The following is a 22638-nucleotide window of genomic DNA, read 5'->3' on the forward strand; positions in this document are numbered from 1 at the left end:
CTGCCTTGGTGAAAATCAATAAGACCAACTCATTTCAATAAGATGCTTTATTTATTAAAATTCTCCAATTTTTCAAGCGCACTTTTTCATAAACAAAAAACATGTTATTTTTGGCTTTTATTTTGCTTTTTACATTTCTACCAGCTCAGGTTAGATACATATTAAAGCCCATTCCTGCCAGTAAAAAAAAAAAACCAAAAAACTAGGAAAAGTAAAGTAAAATAATAATAGATTTTTTAAAAAAAATTTATGAGATACTAAGTCACAATATTAAAATCATAATTATGATTTAGTATCTTATATTTATGAGATACTTGACATGTGTAATCTGCGTGTAATGCCCACAGGCAGCTCTCAGTATCTAATAATTATGACTTAGCATCTTATAATTTTGATTTAAGATTTTTTCATTAATAATATTTTACTTTTCCTTGTTTTTTTGTTCTTGTATTTTTAAATTAAATTGGGCTTTAAGCCTTTATTCGTCATGTATATATTGTTACACATATATTGAAATTTGTCCTCTGCAATTGAACCCATCCCTTTACTGGTGGGACTGGGCTTCCATGGATATGCTTCTCTTTTAATTGGTAAAAAAATAATCAAACTGGCTTTATTAGAGGCACACAGGAGGATCTCTGCTTGTGTTTCACCACTGCTGCACTTGTTTGTCAGAGACAAACTTTCCGTGCGGCTCGGTGGCGTCTGCGGGCAGCAGGGCCAGGTACACCGGCGTCTCCGCGCCCTCCTCGGGGGACTTGGGGGCTTTAGGACCGGCCATGTCGGTGCGCACCCACCCTGGACAGCAGGCGTTCAGCAGGATCTGTAGAAAACGTGCACGGCCACGGCTTTAGTGACAACCCGAACCCTGAGATTAGTGTCATAAATATGACTGCGTTAGTGATGCTTTGGTTACCTTGTCATTGGGACGCTCTTTGGACAGACGGCGAGCCAGAATCATGGACAGAGTCTGTGGACACACACAGACACACACTTAACATCTGTAATACATAAATATGGTATAGTTATCATATTTATCAATTACCCTTCTTCTAGATCCATGTGGATGGTAGGAACTAAACTTTTCCAGAAGACCAAAGAGCAATTTATTATATTGTGTCATTCCGTCTTTACACACAATTCTCCATCTCTGGTCCTGGAGAACCCCTGTCCTGTATGTTTTACATGTTGTTGCTTGGAAAAATTTGCCTTTTTTGTTTATGAAGCTATGGAGTATTTCTCTGACTAAGCCTATCATTTAAATTTAAATGTATTTTCAATTTAATACTTTAGATTTGTTGTTGGTTTTTGTTCCAGTGTATTCAGTGTTGTGCTTTGTAGCAGCATTCATTTTTGTAAAATTGTATATTGGTCTGATTTTGTTTTATTATAAAATAAGAACAATTATCTTTTATATATATTATTATCATTGTTATTTTGTTAGCAGTCAAAATAATGAAAATACAACAACAGTAATGTCATAATAAAATAAAATACAATAAACAACCAAAACCACGTTTTGCCATTTTCTCTAACAGAATGCTTATATTTTGTCTTCCATTTTGGTTTTAAATCAGTAAAACAAATAACTACACCTTTTATTTATTTATGTATTCAATTTGGTTTTGAAACGGAATAACCAAAGAACAAACTATACAAGGACAGCCTAATTTAAAAAGTACAGTGTGCTTATAGCACCGATGTATCTATATATAAAAATGCACAAGTTGGACACAAAATACACTACATGGCATGTTTTGTGGTTGACCAATAAAAACAGATGTCAACATGGACACGTTTTAATTAGAACCAGCAGGTTTTGTTTGAAAAAGACTTTCCTGTTTCAATTTTTTTTTACAGTTTAAATAAAGTTAAGCTGATCTTTCTTACATATGTCATGTATATGGAGTCCATTAAAGCATTTATGCTCAACTGAAATAAAAAGAGGAAGGAATCTCTTTTAAAGAACGAGGTACCGTCAGTCCAGTTTTGGACACTCCGTAGGCCGTCTCGGGCCATCCGGCCTCCTTGTGCTCGTTCTTCTGGGTTTTATCCACAAACTGCTGCATGAGTCCCACCAGCTCGTCCTCAGTGATGTCCTCGCTGCGAAATCGCTGCTGCAGGGCTGGGCTGCAATTATTCAACGTGCGAACGCTGACGAAGCTGGAGACGTTCACCACACGTCCTGAAAGCAGCGAGAAGACGACACTCAGTCACTCCGTCTCTACAGATGCATATCCTGCTTTGAATTCCTACCTCCAGCTTTGATGATCGGCAGGAAGTGAGTCAACATGTCTCTGGTGGCAAAAAAGTTGGTCTTGAGGGTCACATCTGCTTGCACGCTAAATGGTGCCGTGTCTGCCACTAAAAACACAACATGGGGTTTCAAACCTTTACATCACTACAAAGTTCAGACCTCCTAACTGGAGTTAGACCAGTTAAGAGTCAAAAGAGACAAAAGAGTTAAGTGTCAAAAATAACAAAAAAAATAGATATTTACTGGCAAAAGAAGCTGAACTCTGAAAAAAGTCAGAACTTTTTGAAAAGTGGCGAAAAGGAAGTTGCAAAAAGGCTAAAAGAAATAGGTAGAAAGGGGTTAAAACGTTTCCCCCTTTTAAGGTTTTGGGGGGATAATAATTATTTTGTGGCCATACCAGCCTGTCATTGCCTGATCTCGTTAGATCTCGGAAGCTAAACAGGTCTGGGTCTGGTTAGTAGCTGACTGGGGGTCAGTCTATGTCAATGTGTCCTTAGGCAAGACACTTCACCCACATTGCCTAGTATAAATGTAGTGTGTGAGTGATTGCTGGGGGTGGTCGGAGGGGCTGATGGCACACTATGGCAGCCTCGTTTCTGTCTGCCCCAGGGCAGCTGCGGCTAAAATAGTAGCTTACCACCACTAAGTGTGGAGTGAAAGAATAATGCCATGTAAAGCGCTCTGAGTGACCAAAATAAAGCACTATATAAAGCCAATGCATTATTATTATTATTAATAATTAAAATTAAGACATAAAAAGCCACATGATGAGCATTATTGACTTAATAACAGCTTCTATGTGGTGTCGCTGATAATGTATAGTGTTCTGGTCTGGACAGAAAATGCCAAGGCCAAATTTTTGTACCAGTCCACCCCTGGTAGAACCTAAATATTTTGTTTTTCAAAAGATCAAGTGTAATTGAGCAGCCATTGTTTTTTAAAGTATGCTTACAATGCCCTCCAGTGGCCTTCTTTTGTTAGACAAATTAAAAGAAATGCTAATCATCGTTTGTGTGGTCCTGAATGTAAAGTAATGTAATAACTTAATTTCCAACCTTTGAAGGCGATGCCGGCGTTATTGACGAGGACATCCACGCCGCCGTAAGTGTCCTTAAAGAAAGCAGCAGCCGCGGTAATACTGCTCAGGTCGTTGATGTCCAGCTGATAGAACTTGGGCTTCAGTCCCTCTGAACTCAGGCTCGCCACCGCCTCCTGACCACGCCCCCTGGACAGGGAAGAAAGAGAGAACACTTCCTGAATAATAACATTAGTCACAATATAACAAACACATCGTCACCAGCGACCATATTTAATATGGGTGTAAGGATTCATTCAAACAAAGATTTAATATAAATTGCGATTAAAAATAAATTGAAAAAAAAACTCAAGGGTTATGAATACATTTTAATAAATTGAAAGTAAAATACTTTATGAGAAGTGAGAGCAATTAGAGGACCTTTAGTGTAGTGTGTCAAGCTGTAACTCTGGCACAGCAGAGCAGAAACTCAACTCTCTTTCCACTATTAGATACAGTGTGAATACTTTGTATTGGTAACATTTTTCAACTCCAGTACCCTAAAAGTAAAAGTCAAATATGCTACGAGAAACATCAGCAGTACTGTAATAGAACCTTTAGTGTAGTGAGGCAATCTGTGACTCTGGCACAGCAGAGCAAGGGTTCAAATCCCATTTCTCCATTAGAAACAGCATATGTAAACACATCAGTAGTTTTTCAACTCAAATGCCCTAAAAGTCAATGTAAAATATGCCACAAGAACTGTTCTTAGTAAGTCAAATACTAATGGTGTCATGGAAACATCATATTTGGTCACTGTCCACAAGTGACCAGGGGTTTGACTCCTCCAAATCAGAAGTAAGGTTATATTAAGGCATAAAAAAAAACTTATGAATTTTAAGGCTATCACAAGACCCTAAAACTAGTGCAAATATAATGCACATACTTAAACTGAGATGAAAATTCAGTAAGGCATGAAAAATTAGGAAAAAAAAGAAACAAACACCCACAATCAGAGGTAAGGCATAAAAATTAAAAAATTTTAGAATTTTATTGCTGAAGTAATGCTACTACAATACCCTAATAACTAGTGCAAATATAATGCACATTCTTAAACTGGGGGGAATTGAAGTAATTCTTTGTTCCTGGTGGTTTGGGTAACGCTTGTTAGAAAGGCGAGAAATATCTTCCCGTAGATTAGTAAGCTACACTCATGGTCTGTAAATGCGACCGTTACAGACGAGCCCATGTCCTTTTGGTTAGGTTAACGCTATTATACAGTATACGCTTTAGTGAATCTCTTCCCGTAGATTGGAAGTTTCCTTATTGGCATTTAGTAGTAATAAAATGTCTATCTCTGATTGGGGCTGAGGAACGGCGTCTCCATGCTCAGTAGAAATGGCCATTACAGATGAGACCTTCTCCACTCTAGTGTTTAGGGTAATGCTATTATACGGTATACGCTTTAGCAAATAAGTAGGTTTTAAGTTTAGCCTTAAAGGTGGAGAGGGTAGCAGTTTCCCTTACTAAAACTGGAAGTTGGTTCCAAAGGCAACAAACCTGGTAATTGAACGCTATGCCTCATGTTCTCCTTTTTTAGGAACTTATTGGCACTAACAGGTCTTTAAGATATACAGGAGCTTGATCATGTAGAGTTTTGTATGCTAACAGGAGGATTTTAAACTCTATTCTAGATTTTACAGGAAGCCAATACTGGAGAAATATGCTCTTACCCATTTGTACCTGTTATTGCTCTGGCTACAGCATTCTGAATTAACTGGAGATAAGCATAAACCTTTTTAAAACTGTGGAATTTTTTTTTTTTTCTAAGATAAGGCCATCACAAAACCCTTAACACTAGTGTAAATAAGATATGCACACTTAAATGGGGTGAAAACTCTTTCCTCATCTGTTGTTCTTTCAACTCCATTGTTCTTCATTTGTATTATTAGTTATTAGTATAATGTTACTGATTTAATGTTTTGACACATGCTGTTTCTGATGGAGGAAGGGGATTTGAAGCGCTGCTCTGCTGTGCCAGAGTCACAGCTTGACGCATTACACTAAAGATCCTCTTTCTGCTAGCAATTCTAGTGGCATGTTATACTTTTAGGGTATTTGAGTCGAAAAACATTTACTGATTCAAAGAGTTTATACATTAAGTTTCTCATGCAGGAATGAGATTTGATTGAGCCCCTGCTCTGCTGTGCCAGAGTCACAGTTTGACACCCTAAACTAAATCTCCTCTTACTGTTAACTCTTCTCGTAGCATATTTTACTTTTAATTTAGAGCATGAAGCTTGAAAACTGTGTTTAAAGATTTGTTGCTGAGTGAGACATCAGGGATTGAACCCAAATGTTTCCTGATGAACATTGTAGCAACTGCTTATCCACCACACTATCTGTTTACACTACCTTCTCATGACTCATGGAGTATTTGACTGTCATCTTTGTGGAGCAAAATGCTGCTTTACTCATTGATGACCACGATTTGTTGTGTTTATAATTCTGGAGTGTAGGTTTAAAAGAAGGACCATACATGGCAAGCTGACTCAGTGTTCACGTGTTTATTTAGAAGAGAGAATTTTCACATTTGCCCTTACTGCAGTGTTACCTCAGGTTTTAGGTGTTTGTGTGATTTTCAACCCATTTAAGTAAATGTGTTCATCATATTTGAACAGGTTTTTAAGTTCCTTCAATCCCCAGACACACACTGCTCCTGGCTTGGAATTTACATGTTTTTCTTAAGGTGCGATTGTGTCGGTGTTACACCAGAGGCGCTCAAACTTTATGCTATACTGGCAAAATATGAATAATAAAACTGAATTGGCAACTTGATCACTTACATATGGAAGGCCAATTTCAACACTGAAAAAACAAGATTTTTTTTTTTTTTTTTAATCAAATAAAAAGCAATATTCGTAACATTAAAAAATCATAATTATGAGCTAAAAAGTCAGATTTATGAGATAAAAATTTCTAATTTTGAGATTAAAATGCCATATTAAAGTGGTAAATGTATAAGTCAGCCACATCAGTTTTATTGCAAAAAGTCATTGTCTCATGACGACTTTTCATCTCTATTTATTATTATAATTTTAAATGAGCAATGCGTGAGTCATAAAAATTGTTCCGTTATGGTTCAGTGATTGGTGTACTGGGTAAACTGGCACCCATTTCACCTAGTGACCTTCACCTGCATAGATTGTACGAATGAGTCAAAGTTAAAAAAAAAAAGTATTTAGGCGAAACTTACCAAACGTTTATAGAAATATGCATCTCAGATAAAACCCAACACTTTTGTGATGAAAACAAATTCAAGCATTGCCTTTGAAGTTTGAGCAAGTCACCAGTTATGCATGACGATGCACAGAGAAGAAAAAACTAAAATAGCGCAACTGTAATTTCTCCATACATAAAACCAGACGTTGCTTTACCACTGCATGGGTGTGTTGCTATGATACGATAAGTTTTGATGTTGTTACTAGGTTCAAACACCTACACGTCTCTAGCTGTGAGGTAAACATCTCCTTTGTACTGCTTGCAGAGTGCTCGGACGATGGCCAGGCCGATGCCCTTATTTCCACCGGTTACCACGGCAACTTTAGTGGCCATGTCTGTTGAAACAAAGATCAGAGTGCAATAGGTAAAAGAGTCTAAGGAATTACTGCACAGTGCACACGCCCATCAAGAGCTCTCAAGATGACAGGCAAGGTTTGTTGAGTCATGCTTATGAAAGCACGAGTACGATGAGAAATGTAGTCGAACATGTAGCTGTGAATAAAATTTCACTATTCCAGTCTACACCAGTGGCAATTGTGTTGACTAAAATGTTTCTAAGTTACAACTAAGTAATTTCCCCCCCCCCCCAAAAAAAACAAAAAAAACACACGTAAAGGAAAACTATATAGATATTTTTGTTAACTACTAAAAACTAAATTATAATGTTCACATTGAGATGGAAATCCAATCAGAACTCAGTTTATTTTTTGAATGCTATCCAATCAAAACTACATTTGTTGTGTGGGAGGCGGGGCAAGCAGGTAAGTGATCCAATAGGAAGTAAGCTGATTGTGTTTGCTTACCATAGATATCTATAATAAAGCCGCTATTACAGATATCTATGACCAGATTTGTCTGTTTTTATTTACAAACATTAATACCATCCCATATAAGGTTGATCAATGGTAATCAAACCTTTAAAAAAATATAAATGCAATAACTGTTCTGCTTTATATTTTAGTAAATTATATCTGAAAAAGATTGAGTCGACTAAAGTCCTAAATTTAACTAAAGACTGAAATAAAACTGGAATAGTCCTGATGATTACATTTTGTCAAAAACGAAGATGCAATTTTATAAAAAAAAAAAACAAAAAAAAAGACAATGACTAAAACTGAATCACAATCAAAACACTGGTCTCCACCGTGAGGTTTAATAATTCACAGAGATGTAAACATTACCATATATAGCTAACCAACCATTGCTTAACACTTTGTTTAGTGCACCAGCTCACCTGCTGTACAACAAAAAATAACCAAATAGACAGTATTTTAACTATTAATTAAATAATTGTCCAATAATGTAAAAAATAAAAAGGTCAGTATCATCTAACCGTGTACATTGGACGTTTATTGCTACATTCATTCCATGAACATGTTTGCACAGGTCAGGATGACACGAGCACACAGGTCAGGAAGCGCCAGGTGCTCGTTCAATGAACGTGTCACGCAAAAAGGAAAATAAGAAGCACATTGTGCAAGAAGTTGCAAGGAAAGTTACATAACACCAGCAGGTTTCAGGGAGTAACTACAAACTGACACGGTGAAAATGTATTAGAAAAAGGTAATAATTCCTACCTAACACAACGCTGCGCAGATGAACAGCTCGGAAATGCTTGAATGTTTGGAAAAGGAGGAGGAAGAGGAGATGACCGGAAGTACGAACAAATAAAAGAACGCGCACAGACGCAGTACGCAGGCGCATTGCGCAGCCGCAGATCACTTTCCAGGAAAAAAAATATACACAAGTCGTGTAAGCTCTCTATCAACGCAGGAAAACTCAGGTAATTAATTTGTTTGGGTTTTTATCAAACGATCAAAGTCCAATTTGTTTTATGAATATATGTCCCTGTAAATTGCGTGTATGATAGTGATAATTGCTGTTTTATATCGTCTGCCTGTAGAGTTTAAAGCGGAAAGAGGTTGTGTTGTTCATTCCTGCAGAACGTAAACAGTGTTGTAAACCTATTTTAAAAAGTAGATTATCACATTTGATATGTAAAAAACAAAAAAAAAAAAACTCTAACCACAGCCAAATGTTAGATTGTGAAATACATTTTAAAAAGTCAATGGACTCATTTATGTATGAAAAAAAATGTTGCTGTTTCGAAGTGTTGGAAGATTTTGACCATTTGTCTTTCTAATATTGCAAGGCAAGAACATTTATTTTATAGTTATTGTTTGTTCTTATATTTTTGGGACATATTCCGAACTCATTATTTACATAAACATACAATATTTAGGTATTAAGTTTAGTGTGATACCAAAAGATAAAATAGAGGATTTTGATCATCATTTCAAAGATTAACCCATTTTTTCTTATTGTTTACATTTTTTTTTTTTTTTTTTTTTTGTTCTTTGTTGTGCTATGTTGCAGCATTATTTTATTGAGCACTTTAATTGTATATTGGCCTCATTTAATTTTAATAATTAAAATACACCAACAGTAATGCCCAACTCTTCTTAGTTTGGGTATGGAACAAAATACAAAACCACATGACGCCATTTTCTTTAACAAAACCTGTATGTTTTATCTTCTATTTTGGTTTTAAATGTATTTATGTATATATTCGATTTGGTTTTGCAATGGAATAGCCAAAGAACAAACCATACATGTACAGCCTGGTTTGTAAATTATAGTGTGCTCATAGCACTAATGTATCTATATATAAATTAGACACAAAATACACTGCATGGCATGTTTCGTGGTCGATCGATACAATATCACTGGTCATATTCACATGTAACAGTGCACTCACTGTTTGTACTTTTACAAAGTAATGAAACAAAGCTAAAGCATGCAATATCTTAAATAGTTATTTGCCTAAATGCCAGAAGAATTATCATTTCATAACAAATGTAATTATTTTTTTTGATCAGAGAAAAAAATCATCCTGAAATGAGTTTGTTTCTGCTTTGTGTTTTCGACAGATGGTTTTATAATGACTGGGTTTTCCAGTATGAAGATGGAAAAAGACTATCAAATCCATCAATCTGATTGGTGAGTCATTATTTCCTGGATCATTCCCTGAAGAGGTGTCTTGGGTCCTGTGGTGGTGTGGTCATGAGTGGTCGTCGCTGTAAAAGTGGACGAGCTGCGAGGAAGAGAAGACGGAAGCACAGAAGGAATGTCCAATCAGGTATAGAACCAAATCACAGCTGCTTTAAATGCGTTTGTGCACAATCTCATCAACCGTGTTCGTTCCCTTTTTCCGCAGTGTCACTGTGTCACCAAGCAGCGTACGTGAGGCTGATGAAGTTTCTTCAAAGGCGAGAGTTCGCCTCATCGTGGCTGCAACCGGCCGTGTTTACAGGTACAAACTTCTCTCCTTTACTTTGTGAAGAAGTGGCTAAAGCACCATTTGTTTTTCTTTCTTTGTTCTTTTGCTCCATATTGACATGAATTATTATGATGTGACATTTGTGTCCAAACTCTCCTTCACAGATACAGGCAGAGGATTGCAGGCTCTCAGAACCATTAAGGTGAAGAGCCACTATATTTGGTACATCTGACTCGTAGAATTTAGCAGCTGTATATATATATATATATATATATATATATATATATATATATATATATATATGCGTGTAAACATGTTTTAATTTTGTATTTATTTTTATTTTTATTTTCAATTAATATTTTGTCCATTATTTTCATTTTTCTCTGCATATATGAAATAATATTTGTGGAGAATAAGTGTTTATTTGTTAGCCTTTACTTTGAATTTTACAGTCATGGATAAAAGTATTGGCACCCTGGGAATTTTTCTAGAAAATACGCCATTTCTCCCAGAAATTGTTGCATTTGCAAATGTTTTTGGTATCCACGTGTTTTATTTCCTTTATGTGCATTGAAAAAACACAAAAAAGCAAAAGAAAAAAGCCCAAATTTACAAAATTTTACGCAAAATAAAAAAAATAATAAATGACAAAATTGTTGGCATCCTTTTAAGAGTGAATGAACCATTTTATTTTGAGCGTGCCATGCTCGTTTAAACTCACCTGTCGCAAGTAACAAGAAACTGGCAATATAGAAATCACACCTGAAGCCAGTTACAATGTATCCAAGTTAAATCAACCTTTGTGTTGTGTGTTTGTATGTGTCAGTGTCTCACCAATAAAATAAAATAAAAAACAATAAACTGAATGTTTAAAGTGGGGAACAAAACAAACTATCATGCAGCAAATTGCAAACTATATATTTCCAAGTAAATTATCTTCTATTTATTGATCTCTGAGGTCTGCACTATGTTGTTATTTGTTAAAAAATCCTCCCGAGCAGCTTTAACATTCACTAAAGTAGTGTGTCTAATAAAGTGACCAATGAGTTAAAGTGAAACAAATGGTGTAAGACTAATAACATGTACTCTGTGCTTTATTCCAACAGCCTGATCAGCTGATCATTTCTCTGCCAGAGTCGTGTCTGCTCACGACTTCCACTGTTCTGGAAAGTTACTTAGGACTTTACATCAGGAGGTAACAAACGATCATACAAATGTAAAAACTACGTAAAAGGGAAGTTATTGAATTATACAAAACTGTGACAATTGCTTTGAAGGCTGTATCACAACAACATGTAGTCATAGTACGACTTTGATCGTGTTTTTACAGGGTTGCTGCTGCTGGTGTAGCCTAGTGTGCACAGGTGAGCATGTGTTCCATGTCTACAGGTGGAAACAGAGACTCCCTCCTCTCCTGGTGCTCTGTGTGTTCCTGGTGTGTGAGCGTCACAGAGGGGACGCCTCTGATTGGTTCCCCTACATCCACCTGCTGCCCCACACCTACACATGCCCCGCCTATTTCACAGACGACGTGATGGAGGTTCTGCCGCCCTGCATGAAGAGGAGGGCCTTAGAGCAGAGGGAGGCAGTGTGGGAAATGCACTCGTCCAACCAGGACTTTTTTCAGTGAGTTTAACACTGAGCAGAAGGTTCACTGTTTAGCTTCAGTGCAAAATATTCTTTTGATTGATTGATTTATTGATAGATTGAAATATTTATTTTGAGCATGCAAAAAGAAATAAAAATACATTGAATTTATACCAAATTGACATAAAACTAACGAATATGTCTATGTGGATGATATGGAGCTGGAAGAAACACAAATTTATTTAATTTTTCCGCTCTCACGCACACTGTAAAGTAATTTTTAGATACTTTTCAACAATTAACAGGATTTTTTGATCTTGTAAAACAATTTAACAATTTAAAAATTATTATTAAGTTGGGGTGTAATAAAAAAAATCTATTTGGCAATATAAATATCGCAATATTTCACAGCGCGATAATTGTATCAATCCACAAAAATTCCAAACCTTTTTTTTTTAAATCACGTTTTTTAACAAAGAAAACATTTAACTGCGCAAACGTACCACTTTAATAATGGTACTTGAATTACAGTTAGTTACCATTTACTTGTTCTTGAAGTTTTAAAAAAATTAATTGTATTTTATAACTTTTTGTACTTGAAAAAATGAAATTCGTCATTATTGATATTGCTATGTATATTGTATTGTTTAGTATCAGGATATATCGTATTGTGACACGCAAATTGTGTATCGTATCATCAAATTCATGGCAATGCACACCCCTGTTATTAAGTACAGTAAATGGGAGTTTTACTTTGCTTAAAGTCCGTATTGAGACTATTATATGTTGATTTTACAAAGTGAAGTAGAAAAACTCCTTTGGGATGTTCGTAGCCTTTAAGTTTTCACGTTTAAACTTTGTCTTCTGACCTCATCTCATTGAAAAAATTGTGTCTGCGTTGCTCCTCGCAACAAAATCTTCTTTGCTTTTTTTTTGATGATCTTCTGTCTGTGTTTGATTTACTGCATCAGGTCTCTGCAGCCACTCCTGAGTGAACCAGCAGAGGACGTATTGACCTATGAGGCTCTGAGGTACACACAGAGGAAAGTTAAATATTTCCAGTGCACGTTATGATGATATAATGGAAAGATATTTGCTTGGCAGGTGGGCTTGGTGTAGCGTTAACACTCGATCAGTCTTCATGTCCCAGCCGCCCAATGACTTCCTATCGGGACCTGATAATTACGCTCTAGCTCCCTTTCTGGACCTGCTCAACCACCGTCCTGACGTGCAGGTAAATAAATGGATAAAATCATCTTTATGTTCTGAAGCAGAGGAAGGAAAGGTGACTGGCTGTTTTCCTCAGGTTAAAGCAGGATTCAACAAAGAGTCACGCTGTTATGAAATCAGGAGTGTTTGTGGGACGCGGCGCTACCAGCAGGTCTTCATCAACTATGGGTCACATGACAACCAGCGGCTGTTGCTGGAGTACGGATTCGTAGCACCGGATAATCCACACAGTGTGGTCTACGTGGAAACAGGTAAACTATTAATAAAAAGTTAAAATCTTTGGAGGTGTATTAATTAAACCCTTTTTTTTCACTCATACCCCAGCTTTACTCTGTGATGCTTTACACCGAGACACAAGTTTGGATCAAAAACTTAAATTTCTCAAAGAGAACAACTTTCTGCAGTAAGTCTTTTTTTTGTTCCGTCCCCTCACATGCTATTGAATCCATTGATTGATTGACTGCTGATTTATTCCCCCTCAGTAATCTCACCCTGTCCAGAGAAGGTCCCAGTTGGAGGCTGATGACGGCTCTCAGATTATTGTCCCTGCCACAGATGCTTTAGTAAGGACGCACACAAACGTGCAGATTTTTTTTTGTTAGGCTAAATCGCCCAGCCCTAATATAATTTATTTATGTCATGAGTCAAATTCCAGTAAACTTCGAGCAGTTTTTGCAACTTAGTTTAAATCATCTCCTTTTTCTTTCAAATTTCTTCCTAAATCATCTTCTAGATGCCAAAAAGCTAATGCAGGGGTGTAATTGAGGTTATCTAAAACTTGTTTTTTTTTCCCCCATGCTTTGATGGACCACCCTAATATATCATGTTGGAATAATCCTAAAATCATAGTGTAGACCTCACAGATCAATGAATCAAACTTTATTTACTCCAAAATAAAAGGAAAAAGATGGAAATTGCCACTTGAGTTTGCATCTTTACCCTAAACTCTCCCTTTGACATTTTTGTGCATTGAATTGTGGGATATGGAGTCCTGCTTTTCATCATCCTTATTTTAACTCTTGTTAAAGTGTCTGTCTGCTTGCTTTAAACTGGTATATGTGTATTTTTTTAGTCAGCAGTGGAAGGCTGTATTGCTCGGCCAAGCCGTGTCTGAAGAACAGGAAGAGTGGAGCCTTCAAACAGCCTCAGCTCTCTGTCAGCGACTCACACACGACGCACACACAGCGTTGGATAAGGTGTGTGTGCGTGTAAAATAAAACGTGTTGCTTCTTCCTGTGACACAAACACACTGAAACAGCCTCTTCGTGCGCTTTTTCTCAGATCTCACACCTCCTGCGTCAATGCGATCAGCCAATCAGGGAGCAGCAGCTGAACGTGGTCAAGGCACTGAGGCAGGAGGAGAGGTGCATTCTGGGAAGCTGCACGGAGGCACTGGGACGAGTCAAAGAAGAGAGCGATGACGGCGAAGCTTTGAGGTGACATTTGACAACAACTCCTTTGAAGTCAAAGACATGAAAGACTGATGGACCTCTGTGAGGCAAATACAAACATGTTGCTGCTCCGCTCACCATGGGAATATATTTGGTTTTTTATCATTATTTAAGATACATTTTAAGTCTCCAGAAGAAGTATTTTAGTTTTTATTGTAGAGTTTAACTAATGGGACACACTGTGGCTGTGTTCGAAATGTCATACTAACGTACTACTCATACTAAGTCTGACTTGAAAATGAGTATGCAGTGCATTCACATTAAATAGTATGAAAAGATTGAATGCTCAAGAAATACCTGGATGTACACTGTATTTGGACATTTTTTAAGTATGCACGGTGGGCACACTAGTCATACTAAACCGCCCCATGATGCATTGCGAGCAGAATGTAAAATCGTCCTGGGACAGGTTTCAAACTAAAAATCAAACCTCTCCTTTTCAAAATAAAAGAATCTCTTATTTTCCATTAGTTTTTTTAACTCGTTAATAAGGCTCTTGTTTTGAAGTTAACCGTAAGTTTTGTCAGTAGTACAATAGAGGATCTCTGAAATGTTGTCTTGAAATGTGTTTTCATGAGTTTTAGGGATCAAATGATCACATGTTGATATTCTACGTGGTCACTTTCTCACTTAAAATTTTTTCAGAACTTTCAAAGGTGGAGAATCAGATTTTTAGTCTGTGTGCTTCAGGTTTTTGTCGTTGTAGGTTCCAAATGCATCTTGGGAGACTTGGAAGTATCATCATCGGGAACAGACATTATCCTAATGCTCCTAACCATACTTAGTATATAGTATAGTATATACTCATTGAGTTTGTAGTGCATAGTACGGAGTGTGACATTACAAACACAGCCTTAGTTTGGACTGTGGGAGAACATGCAACGTTCCCACAGAGAAGACATTGCAGATGACAAGTTGCTGTAGTATTAACAAATGAATTGCAATCGTAAAAAATACAGATCAAATCTATGGTAAAGGAAAATCTGGAATTTAAAACCATCACACTGTAAAACTGTGTTTACTTCACTAAGATACAACATTTGACAGTTCAATGACATCACACATGTGAATGAGAAAAAGAAAAGCTGCTGTGTTCTGTTCTGACTGTCACTCAAAGCTGAATCACAGCCTTTTGCTTCATGCGACGCTGCACGGTCTCCATGGCGACAGTGGCTTCGTAGAGAGGGAGCGCTTCCTGTGGCTGCGGCCTGAGGAAGAAAAACAAGCAATTTATTTTCTCTGAATCAGCAGTTTGGGTGTGTGTTTTTGATGACTCGGGTGAAAGGATAACCACGACAAATACATTTGATGAATTTTATGAATAAATTGCAGAACTGCATTTCATGGTGTGAGTTACCGAAGCACTCCAGCTGACATCTTCTCCACTATATCCTTTAAAATATCTGCAAAAGTCATTTAAGGAAACAGAGATAGTTTTTAACTAATTTAAAAACAAATTTCATAAAATCAGTCTGAATCTTAGTATTTCTTCCCATAGAATTGTAACTAGTAATCTGAGACGTTTTGGGTCAGTCTTTCCTATCATAATATCACACATAATATCAACTGTTTGATATTAAAGCAAGTCTTTCAGTCTTTGCGTCATGTGACACAATCAACAACTAATTGATGAGCGCTAACAATAAACAATAAGAGCGGCGCAGCAGACTGAGTACTTTTTAACTTATGAAAATTATATTTTGCTGTGAATTTCTCTATTTTTGTATGTACATTTAAAAAAAAAAAAAGTGTTTGCGCCACTTATTTCCAATTTGAAGGTGCTTTATTCTATTTAAAGTAAACAATAAACCATATTTCAAGATTTACATGCTTTTTATTTACTTTACTCTAATTGTATAACGAGAACCGGGATTTAACATGTCCAGAAAAGTCCAAGTGACCCTGCAAAACTTGGGCGGATTCGCTAAAGGTTTAAGGGTATTAAAACGTGTGCAAACGTCACTCACACACGTGCTAATAAGGGGTACAAACCCCAGGGAATCAGGACTGCGCGTCATATGCGCCCACAATCCATTTAGCGTGTTCCCCTCTAATGAATATGTAAATTAGGCGGATCTCATAAAGGGAGCAAAAAAATGGGAGGGGCAAATGCAAATAAATGAATGCAGTGGACGCAATGCAATTCATCTAACCAGGAACTGTTTGCGGTGATTGTTTTAGCACCGGAAAACAGTACGACTGATAAGAAGGTGCAAACACACACACGGAGATCAGCTGCAGTGAATAAACACAGTAGAGATGGAAAAAAAATGCTCCAGTTAACATTTCTAGTATAAGAAAATTATTTATATAAAACAACAGTCCAGTGGCACAATGTTAGTGAATTCTCCACAGCAGGTGAAGAAACAGCACCACCAACGGATTTAGGGACGCACCTGGTTTACCACCCTTCATTTCAGATTTTAGTGAATCTGCCCCCATAGTGTATAAAATCTTGACATTCTGTTACTAAAATCCTCTAAAACAGTTCTTTAGATGTGAGCACGAGTTGTTCTTTTTTTGTCTTTTTCAAATCTTTAGGCATATTGCAAATAAAGCCTCCGTGCTTTGATTGGATGATTTGTGACTCAGTTACCACGAGGTAAACTGAGCTGTTTTTTAATCCCGTTGCTAAAGGATACGCAGGTATCTTCCTTGTTGAGCTGACGATGCAGTCCACACCTCAGGGTTGAGGAATGAGATGGAAGCTGATTTTAAATGCAGTAATCTACAATCAGGAGGATCCAGCTGCAACAAGACACAACATCACTGAAATAACAGTGGATTGACAGATTTCTGGTTATATTTAACAGAATGCAATGAGAATATTTTCATCATTCATTGGAGGTCAGACTGAAGCAGACTTTCAAGATGTTTAAAATTAAATATCAAATATTTTTGGACAGTAAATGATAAATGGTCAAATATAATAGGTGAATATGGCAGCTAAATAAATGCTTTACTGAGACTTTCAGTGTTTTAAATTACATTTAATATTGAAATACTTCCACGCGACCCTGAGATACTTGATGGTGTGTCAATTCCAAACCTTTTTTGGCTCGTGGCCCTATTTTGAATCACAAATTTCTGTGCACCCCTGAATTTACTTTTAAAAAATTTTATATTTTGATAGCACTTCGAGATGACTATTGTTGTAATTTGCGCTATAAAAATAACGTTGAATTGAATTAGATTTATATTTGAAAAAGTGAAAGTATAGAATTCAGTTGTATTTCAATAACGTGTGGTGTTTTAATTTGGAAAAAGAAAAATATATTATTTTAATCAGCTTTCTCAGACCCCATTTGAATTGCGGGCAACCCCACATGGGGTCACGACCCCAAGGTTGGAAATCACTAGTTTGAAGTCTGTATTTTGATTTTGGGTTAAAGTTTCACCTGCAGGTCTTGGTGGGATGTGACCCAGTGCCCCCCCACCCCCAGCGCGCTGATGATGTCATGTTTATGTGGTAGTAGCTTATCTTCATCCGTCTCCCTGTCGTTCTCCTCCTGCAGGCGGACTACACACGCACACGCACACGCACACGCACACGCACACGCACACGCACACGCACACACGCACACGCACACGCACACACACACGCACACGCACACGCACACGCACACGCACACGCACACGCACACGCACACGCACACACACACGCACACACACACACACACACACACACACACACCCACACACACCCCCACACACACACACCCACACACAACACACACCCACCCACAAACACACACACACACACACATATTTAATTCCTCTTAAAAAAAACGAGCTGATGATTATTAACTGTGTTCTCACCTCCAGAGTCCACCACTATATCCACTCCCAGTCCTCCCGTCTCTTCCAGGACCAGTGGCAGCATGTCTGACCCAGTGTACACAGGAATGACTCTGGCTTCACAAACAATAACACACCTGTGTTACATTTAGGGGCTCTACATCTGTCTTTAGGTCAGGGTCAAAGGTCGGCGTCTATTACAGCTGATTTACAGCAGCAGGAGGAGGGGTTACACCATGGACAGGACCCCGGTCCCTCAAAGGGTTATCACACACACACAGAAGCATGCACACGCCCACTCCTATTACCAATTCACACACCGTAATGAATCCATCACTGCACGTGTGAAACCAGATCATAGATATGAGATAAAGCTGCACTGGTGGATGTAGTTCATCACTTTATCCACATGGTGGCAGCAGGTCTGAAAGCAAGGCATCTTTGGAGGAATAATTTACAAGCAAGGGGTTTAAATAAAATAAAATAAATTAAACAAGTGTAATAAATGATACATTTCTCACATGTTCACAGGAAACAGTTTCTGTGTTTATATTCCCTCTGACGGAGGAGTTTAAGGAAGAACAACCCACAACTAGAATAAGGAAGACAGGATCCATGCACTGTTAGGGAAAGTGTTCTGTAAATTTCCATGGGAGCTTAAGCTCGAGAATTTTGGTAATGTTCAAAAATATAAACTTTTCATGGGAATTATTTATTGGAATTGAAATTAAATTTTAAAGCGACATTCATAAATAACTATCAAAATAATCAACGCAAAAAAAGCAAAACACAATTTTAAAACATAATTCAATTTGGGTTGCAAAATTCCAGGAATTTTCAAAGTTGTAAACTTCTCCATGGGAATTAACAGAGATTTTACAAAAATTCAGAATTTGGTGATGTTCAAAAATATAAACTTTTCATTGGAATTATTTATTAAAATGAAAATGAAATTTTTAAACAACTATCAAAATAATTAATTTAAAACAACATTTCAACTTGGATTGCAAAATTCCAGGAATGTTTAGAGTTGGAAACTTTTCCATTGAAGTTGGCCATTGACTGTTGTTAAATATAGTTAAGTTGGGAAAACATATTTTAGCATCATCTAAAATATCAGCATCAGTTTTTTAAAATGACTCCCAATTTCCGGTTTAATCCAAAAAATTATTTTAAATGAAAAGTTTATATTTTTAAATTCCTGAGCTTAAGTTCCCGTGAAAATTCCGTGTCCCTTTGCAGTCCTGAATATAGAATGTACAGCAGAGAGTGGAAGAGTTCATCTCACCTACTAATGGCTCCTGAACTCCTGAAGAATGTGAAGATTAGAAGAGAAAATAGATGAAAAAGTGCAGGAAAAGATGTATAGACACTGAAAATATATCTATGTATACGTTTCCAGGACAGAAGTATCATATCTGTGTTTACTCACCGACGCTGGGCCGGAGCTGCTCCAGGAAGGCGTGTGTGTCAGGTGAGTGTGACGTGGTCAGCACCTTGGCGCCATGGTAACCAGCCAGCTGGACGCACATGAGGCCGAAAGGCTTTAAAGAAGAAGAGGAGAGGAGCGTTACTGCTGCAATGGTGCAGAAATAGCACCGATTAAACCGCTGAGTCATGGTTTCACATACACTCGCTCCATCCATGACCAGGACCGTCTGTCCGGCTGCCATCCGGGCGTGTGTGTGCAGGGCCGTGTACGCGCACAGACCGTCACGTAGTGCTGCTGCTACACACACCGAGCTCAGCTTTTCCGGTTTCTGGACTGGACAACACAAAATCAATTTTTATGAGTTACTCAATATTACACAGGATTGTCTTTTTCATATCAATTTGCTTGAATCTGACTTACATTGATATATTAGATGATATGTATGTTGTTTTTTTAAGAACTGCACAGCTGTTTGAAACAAACCTTGACACACTTTATGTCCTTTGAATTTTGTGTTTGATTTTTTAAACTAGGGTTTTTCAACCTTGGGGTCGTGACCTCATGTGGGGTCACCTGGAAATAAAACTGGGTCAACCAAAATGTATAGCAATTATTTATTTATTTTATTGTAAAAAAAAATTGTTTTTACATTTTGACATAAAAAAATAAATGTAATTTAGTTTTGAAAAATAATTTTTTTTTTCATTTATTTAAAAAAAATATATTTTGTTTTATCGATTTTATCTAAATAAAAAAAAAATATACATACTGTATATAAATTTTTATATATCTATTTTGCACAATTAATAGAAGAGCAGGAAGAGGCAGAAATCTTAAATATATATATAGTTTTTCATATGAAAACACCACACACAATCTCAAACAACTATTCTATACTTTCACTTTCTCAACTATAATTGTAGTTAAAATAAAATGCAGTATAAAAAAAATCTGACCTGATGCCTATTGTTACTTTGTTCACTGATACTGGCTACTATGTATTTGTACACACAGTATAAACAAACATGATCAAATAACTAATTTCAGATTAAAAAACATCTTTGGGGTCGCCAGAAATGTGTGCTATAATAATGAAAAAGGTTGGGAACCACTGCACTATTAGGTTAGGAAAACCTTTTGGTTTATTTTATCTTTGCGTGTGTGTGCGTTACCTAAATAATGTTCATCTATATCAATGATGTCGCACAGTCCAGAACACGGCGCGTCCAGTGGAAGAATCCCTGCAGACAAACAATGACAGTAACATGTGATGAAAAACTGGTGGAAATGAATCCAACCTGGAATATTCTCCTTAAGATAAAATGGGTCTGACCTACAACTTCATCCTCGGGGTGAAAGGAGGTGACTTTTGGACCAACTGTGAGAGAAAATGAGAGCAAGCCATTATTTTCTGCTCATCACAAGTATAATTTATTTATTTACTCGCGTTGGACCTTGAAGGATGACCCCGGCCACTTCTCTACCAACAGGAATTAAATCCCTTTGGTCCCCAACGTCACTGAGCAGCTGGAATGGACGGCACAAAAAAAAAAACACAAACTGTCAAAAATATCAGGATGTAATTCCAAATAACTACTTTGAAAAGTAGTATGTGTGGATGCTTGAGTATGTGTAAAGTAGCTTGACTGGCTATGTTAATATAACGTAATGTTATAAAACATCTTTAGGGTATGAAGCAGATTCTCTGAATGATCCAGTATATATAGTGTCATAAATGGCATAAGTGCTGCACCTTCAGGTCCAATGGACTGAGTCCACACGCCTTCACCTGAACTCTGACCTGATGGTTGATCAGAGCATCTGGGAGAGTCTGTACAGACAAACAAACAGTGGAACTATCACGTTATACAGCACTGACTTTTATTAAGAGTCATGAACAGCCCTTGAACTTATTTTGTACAGCCACCAAAGTAAACGCACAAAATGACTCCAAAAAATACACAAAGTTGCTCGATTAAAAAAAAAAAATACATTACAGAAGAATACATAAAACGATGACAAAAATACACAAAACAAAACTAAAATACTCCTAAAACACACATAAATACACAATAATAGACAGAACAACAAAATCAGAACAGAAATACACAAAATTGCTATATAAAAACATACAATATTAGAGAAAAATACATGATGTCATTGAAAATACAACACAAAAGTAAACTAAAATGATCCAAAAACAAATACTCCTAAAACACACAAGATCACTACAAAACTACAGAATAATATACAGAACAACAAAAACTCAAAATGAGAACAGAAATGCACACAAAAAAACCAACAAAATTTCACGCTATGATTCCAAAAATACACAAAACGACAACAGAAATTCTTTGTTTCCTGTTTTAATGTTCAGATTGTGCATAACATCTAATATTATAGATATAGGTTTGAATGAAAGAGGATATTTTTTCTGAATATTTTTATCCGTATATAGTTTTTGTCATGCATTTTAGCCATGAATGGACTCACCGTCTCCTGAATAACAAACTTGGGCTCAGCGTCGCTAACAGCAGATTTGCAGTACAAACCCTTCATGGTTCAGGCTTTGGTTTCACTGTGAGAATAAAAACACTGAGGGTTGAAACACAAACACAGTCCGTTGATTTTCAGCAGAGGATGAAAATGTGTATCAGCTGACATGTTCTTCTTCTTCTTCGTTGGTTGTTTCTTTTTCTTCTTCTTCTTTCCTTACCGTGCAAGTGTTTTTATTTTACTTGTCATAATACTGCCGCCTAGTGGAGAGTATTCATCTTTTCAAGAACATCCATTCTCGAAAGTAAAATAATAATAATATTAATAATAATAATAATAATAATAATAATAATAATAATAATAATAATAATAATAATAATAATAATAATAACAATGTATATAATGTATTTGTTACGATGGCGGGTTTGGTTTTTTGGACTTTGAGAATACATTCAAACAAAAATAAACTTGTAATATTACAAGAAGAAATGAAGTTAAGTGACTAACTAACTATGACTCATCTAAAAAAAAAAAATCTAAAACAAAAAAGCACACGTGAATGAAAACTATATCTATCTATCTATCTATCTATCTATCTATCTATCTATCTATCTATCTATCTATCTATCTATCTATCTCTCTCTCTCTCTCTCTATATATATATATATATATATATATGCATAAAAAATAATTGCTTTATACAACATTATCTTATTTTATTTTTTTGAGGGGGTTTTATGATTTATGATGGATTTCTGTTAGTTTTAAGCATTTCTCCAAACTCTGACATAATATTGCAAGTGGGTAATA

The 22638-nt window shown here is 36.6% G+C and overlaps 3 protein-coding genes across 7 annotated transcripts; 1 reads left to right on the plus strand and 2 right to left on the minus strand.

Moving 5' to 3' along the window:
• Window positions 1–591: 591 nt before the first annotated feature.
• On the minus strand, window positions 592–8273 carry LOC114476571 (carbonyl reductase [NADPH] 1-like). Its single transcript, XM_028468187.1, has 7 exons — window positions 8132–8273; window positions 6775–6889; window positions 3313–3482; window positions 2257–2364; window positions 1977–2185; window positions 917–970; window positions 592–823 (listed from the first exon to the last, which is right to left on the minus strand). Exons 1-7 carry the CDS (start codon window positions 8256–8258, stop codon window positions 650–652), a joined length of 957 nt encoding a protein of 318 aa, XP_028323988.1. The 5' UTR covers window positions 8259–8273; the 3' UTR covers window positions 592–649.
• Window positions 8271–14401, plus strand: setd4 (SET domain containing 4). Of its 3 annotated transcripts, none has more exons than XM_028468184.1 (13): window positions 8271–8337; window positions 9513–9693; window positions 9772–9867; window positions 9999–10036; window positions 10941–11029; window positions 11224–11460; window positions 12393–12452; window positions 12526–12655; window positions 12728–12902; window positions 12976–13054; window positions 13134–13214; window positions 13724–13847; window positions 13933–14401. In XM_028468184.1, exons 2-13 carry the CDS (start codon window positions 9618–9620, stop codon window positions 14089–14091), a joined length of 1344 nt encoding a protein of 447 aa, XP_028323985.1. In that variant the 5' UTR covers window positions 8271–8337; window positions 9513–9617; the 3' UTR covers window positions 14092–14401. The 3 variants fall into 3 exon arrangements, with proteins under 3 accessions (XP_028323985.1, XP_028323984.1, XP_028323987.1); XM_028468183.1 differs by having other exon boundaries at window positions 8276–8337; window positions 9485–9693; XM_028468186.1 differs by lacking the exon at window positions 13134–13214 and having other exon boundaries at window positions 8276–8337; window positions 9485–9693.
• A 703-nt stretch (window positions 14402–15104) lies between these two features.
• cryzl1 (crystallin, zeta (quinone reductase)-like 1) lies at window positions 15105–22027 on the minus strand. 3 transcript variants are annotated; one of them, XM_028469581.1, is made up of 14 exons: window positions 21995–22027; window positions 21826–21910; window positions 21086–21163; window positions 20787–20859; window positions 20666–20710; window positions 20505–20573; window positions 19532–19665; window positions 19333–19444; window positions 19189–19209; window positions 17922–18017; window positions 17501–17622; window positions 16745–16850; window positions 15460–15505; window positions 15105–15310 (listed from the first exon to the last, which is right to left on the minus strand). In XM_028469581.1, exons 2-14 carry the CDS (start codon window positions 21889–21891, stop codon window positions 15214–15216), a joined length of 1065 nt encoding a protein of 354 aa, XP_028325382.1. In that variant the 5' UTR covers window positions 21892–21910; window positions 21995–22027; the 3' UTR covers window positions 15105–15213. The 3 variants fall into 3 exon arrangements, with proteins under 3 accessions (XP_028325382.1, XP_028325381.1, XP_028325383.1); XM_028469580.1 differs by having other exon boundaries at window positions 21826–22018; XM_028469582.1 differs by lacking the exon at window positions 19189–19209 and having other exon boundaries at window positions 21826–22018.
• Window positions 22028–22638: the final 611 nt, after the last annotated feature.

Source organism: Gouania willdenowi, chromosome 15 (genome assembly GCF_900634775.1).
Source record: "Gouania willdenowi chromosome 15, fGouWil2.1, whole genome shotgun sequence".
Classification (NCBI taxonomy): Eukaryota; Metazoa; Chordata; class Actinopteri; order Blenniiformes; family Gobiesocidae; genus Gouania; species Gouania willdenowi.